Raw genomic sequence first — 3,969 nt, forward strand, 5'->3', positions numbered from 1 at the left:
AACGATGGCCAATGACCGTCTGCAAAGAATAAGGGAAAAATCAATTATCTATTCTTTTTATTTACATTGGACAGGTGGGAAAGACCACCTGATTGCGGATGCGCTCAGTAGGGCACCACATTTCCCCCCAGACAAAGATGGGGAGGTCCATTTCCGCCGCATCTGTAGCTCGGATCCCGCCCTGGCTGTCATATATGGAGCCGTTGATGATATATATCTTCGTCTGAGGGATGCAATATCATCCGGTGCTAAACTGGAAGGCACACTTTCATCGTATGCTTGTTTTCACGGGTCATTACGAGTGGAGGCCGGTCTTGTGTTATTGGGTGCTTGACTTGTGGTCCTGCACACGGCACGTCCAGCCATTCTCAATCTCCTACATACTTCTCACTCAGGAATAACCAAAACATATGAACAAGCCCAACAACTGTATGCTTGGCCAGGACTCTTCAACGAGGTCAAAAATAAAATGTCTGCTTGCACAAGATCCATTGCCGCCCTCCCATCTCATACAAATGAGCCTTTGATAACATGCAATTCCCAATGGAGTATGTTTCGGTCGATTTTTTCGAGATTGACGGCCGTATCTATCTATTGATGGTTGATGAATAGAGTGGACATCCCTTCGTAGCTCGTCTCAACTCCACAAATACGGGCCATCACATCAGTCCTACTTGACTGGTTTCTTGAGGTCGGTTTCGCGATGAAGGTGACATCGGACAAAGGGCCACAATTCCGTGGGCCATTTACCTCATTCTGTGAGCGCTTCCAAATGGAACACATCACCCCATCTCCGTATAATCCTCAAAGCAACGGCGCGGCCAAAGTGGGGGTCAAATCCGTGAAAAAGCTCTTGGAGAAAATTGGCGGAGATATTTCCGAGGAAGCTTTCCAAGAAGCATTGCTCATGTGGCGAACAACGCCACATTCAGATGGGTTCAGTCCCGCCTACGGATTTTTTGGCCGTGTCCTTCGCACCATGCTGCCAGATATTCGTGAGCATGGGGTCTTCCACGGAGCTGCTTTCGGCCTGGCCCGCCAAGAAGCAGTTGCAGCCGCATGCGCTAGAGCCGGTGGACGTGCATTGCGGCCACTACGTGTTGGTGAGGGAGTTCATTTCCAAAACCCACCAACGGGAAAATGGCTGGTGGGCGGAATAATTGCATCAATATACGATCTCGGACGCTCATATGAAGTGGATACGCCCTATGGTCGCTTTCAGCGCAATCGTTGGCTCCTCCTTCCAGCGCCCGATCAAGATGCTCGCGAGGTAGCAAATCCTGAAGCCCTACAAATGAATGAGGGCCCTTGAAGGAGCGGCCGCACAAAACCGAAAATCGTACGCTTCGCTCCATGATCCCCACCTGATGACACATCGAAATCTGGCCACAATTCATTCAACTTTTCTTATGCTCGGCTTGTCTAGTTACGCTCTTATGTTTTGGTCATAGACGCGACCGGATTTTACATCCCCTTCTTTCGAAGGCAATCTGGGGGGAGGTGCTACATTCTTGATTCTTATGATATCATGTTCGAATGTGTGTCACCCAGCCCATCCTCAGAAACCAGTATAACCATTCTGGTACACGTACTCATTGTGTGAAGACATCTTGCCCTCTGTTACGTATCCAATAGAACACTACCCTAAGAAAATAATAAATTTTCGAAGTTGCCCGAGCCATTTTGAACAAGAAAAGCTTTGCTTTCAATGGGGGGATTTCAATCCACGCCATCTTGGAAGGAGATTCTTCCCTCTTGCATGATTCCCGGGTTTCTACGTACGATTAGAAGACTAAAATTCTGACAGGAGGCATCGAAAATAGAACTGCAAAAATCTGTAAAACAAAATTCATACTTTGGCCATTTCTGTGCGTATTTTAAGAATTCTTGAATGTTTTATGATTTTATGAGCGTCTTTTGGGGAAAAGTCTTGCATATTTCTTATCTCTAGTTATCACCAAGTTGAGAGAAAACAACTAAATTGTCGGAGAGGCATAGCTCATGAATAAAAATTTGCTCAACTGCATTCGGTGCAAAGTTACCAAGGCAAAGTGGAACAACAGGTTATAACCGACTTGTCTGCCGATCGATTAACTGGAAACCACCCTCCATTCGCTGCAACAGACCTGTGTGAATTTGTTTGGACCATTTAAGATTATTCGTGGTCGAACATTAGTTGAAAGATATGGCCTCATCTTTACATACCTTGCAAGTCGTGCAGCGCATTTGGAAATAGTGTTTGATAAATCTATAGATTCGATTAGACTCAATAGATTCTGACAACGGAACCAATTTCGTTGGCGCTGACCGGGAACTTGGAAGGATGTTGGACGAATCAAATCAGTAGTCAACGAAGAGTTAGCCATCAAAGGGATTGAGTGAAGTTTTAATCCACCGTACAGCCATCATTTCGGTGGAAATTCGAACCATTCGGAAAGGCATGGCCGGACTAATGTCTGAAACTCAACAAAAGTCAACGATGAGGATTTCAGTACACTGATGTGCGAGGTATGTAGAGTCGATTTTGAATTGTGGACCACCAACCTCAGTTTCCAACGATCCTAATAATGTCGAACCCCCATACCTAATTGCTCTTTCTCCAACAAGCTGGACCCACCTACACGCCTGGACTTTAATGTTCATCTGACGAATACATGAATCAACGTTGCCGACATATCTATATAAAAATACATTTATGGAAAATGTGGTTCATGGAATGTTTATCCTAACTATTGAACCCCCAAAAATGGAACGAGAAGCAGAGATGTCCAAATTGGTGGCTTGGTGTTAATGATCGTTAAAGGTAATCCACGATGTCAATGGCCTCTAGGCAGAATTCTTGAAGTTTTTTCACGATCACATGGAAACTTCCATTCGGTGCGTGTAGAAACGTCCAAATAAGAATATCAAAGACCAACTTTTTATCTTATATTTCTGAAAGGAAATGATGACCAATATCATATCAAGAACATGAATTTATGTCTTTTAAATTGGACGTAATATGCCTAATGAAAGTGTTTAAACATCCTTTGAATCAGTTTCAAAACTGAAATAGCATTTAGGAACCGTATTTTGTCATTCAAGCAATCGCAATAATAGCTTTAAATTTACGTCAAAGCATGTTTGCTCATACTAATTCCAAGTCAATGTTGCTATCTTCTTATCATCTGAAAGAACATTCATAAAAGGATGAATCAACCGCCTATACCCGGAGTGAAGCGCCGAGAGGGTTACACGAGATGACGATTTCAAAGAGTTTGATTCTGATGGGACTTTTGGTTGCGGTCTCAGCGTCCAAACTATTCCATCAGACCACTGACTTTGATCCAGCTGATAAGCGGGAGCAACTTGGTCTCACCAATCAATATCCAGCCGATATTGAGGTCAAGCCTGGCAATTCAGATTGGCCTCCAATCCAGGAACCCTGGAGATGTTTGGAGAGCAATGACACGCGAGCCATTGCAAGCTTCAACTCAGTCATCCGGTCAACGAGTGGAATCCCTGACGATGATCCTAATTGTCCAATTGTCACACCAGATATTTGTGTGTCGGCCGATTTTTTCCCTGTGCCATGTAAGTCAGTAATTGGTTTCTCATTTTTTGAGAGTTTCCATAAACACATATCTCATTGTTAAATCAGGTAACTGCCATGCTTATGTAAGGTGCTCTCAAATGGATACCGATGGACCCTTGATGCCTTGCATCTACAAGTGCAAACCATATGATTTAATATTCAGTCCCAATCAAGCCGTTTGCGTCAACGACAGTGGTCCGTCTTCCACCATTTGCTCCGACACACCACCCCCGCCCCTCCAATAGTTTGCTTCCTTAAAACCATTCTAATCAACAAGTACCAGGCCAACGACCGTCACCACTCCAGTCACCAAATTGATTACAAGACATTCACATATCCTACTACATCCTATATTATCATTATTTATTTATTGTGATAAATCTAAATCGACAAAT

At 43.9% G+C, this 3,969-nt stretch overlaps 2 protein-coding genes across 3 annotated transcripts; both read left to right on the forward strand.

Annotated features, from left to right (window-relative positions):
• The first annotated feature begins 703 nt into the window (after nt 1-703).
• LOC131890725 (uncharacterized) lies at nt 704-1,312 on the forward strand. The gene has a single exon (XM_059240135.1). It carries the CDS (start codon nt 704-706, stop codon nt 1,310-1,312), a length of 609 nt encoding a protein of 202 aa, XP_059096118.1.
• A 1,294-nt stretch (nt 1,313-2,606) lies between these two features.
• Nucleotides 2,607-3,969, forward strand: LOC131890289 (uncharacterized). 2 transcript variants are annotated; one of them, XR_009374294.1, is made up of 3 exons: nt 2,607-2,803; nt 3,175-3,573; nt 3,641-3,969. XR_009374294.1 is itself a non-coding variant. In XM_059239612.1 (2 exons), the coding sequence occupies exons 1-2, from the start codon at nt 3,240-3,242 to the stop codon at nt 3,817-3,819; spliced, it is 513 nt and encodes a 170-aa protein (XP_059095595.1). In that variant the 5' UTR covers nt 3,072-3,239; the 3' UTR covers nt 3,820-3,969. The 2 variants fall into 2 exon arrangements, 1 of the variants encoding a protein (XP_059095595.1); XM_059239612.1 differs by lacking the exon at nt 2,607-2,803 and having other exon boundaries at nt 3,072-3,573.

This window comes from Tigriopus californicus, chromosome 11 (assembly GCF_007210705.1).
Source record: "Tigriopus californicus strain San Diego chromosome 11, Tcal_SD_v2.1, whole genome shotgun sequence".
Taxonomy (NCBI): Eukaryota; Metazoa; Arthropoda; class Copepoda; order Harpacticoida; family Harpacticidae; genus Tigriopus; species Tigriopus californicus.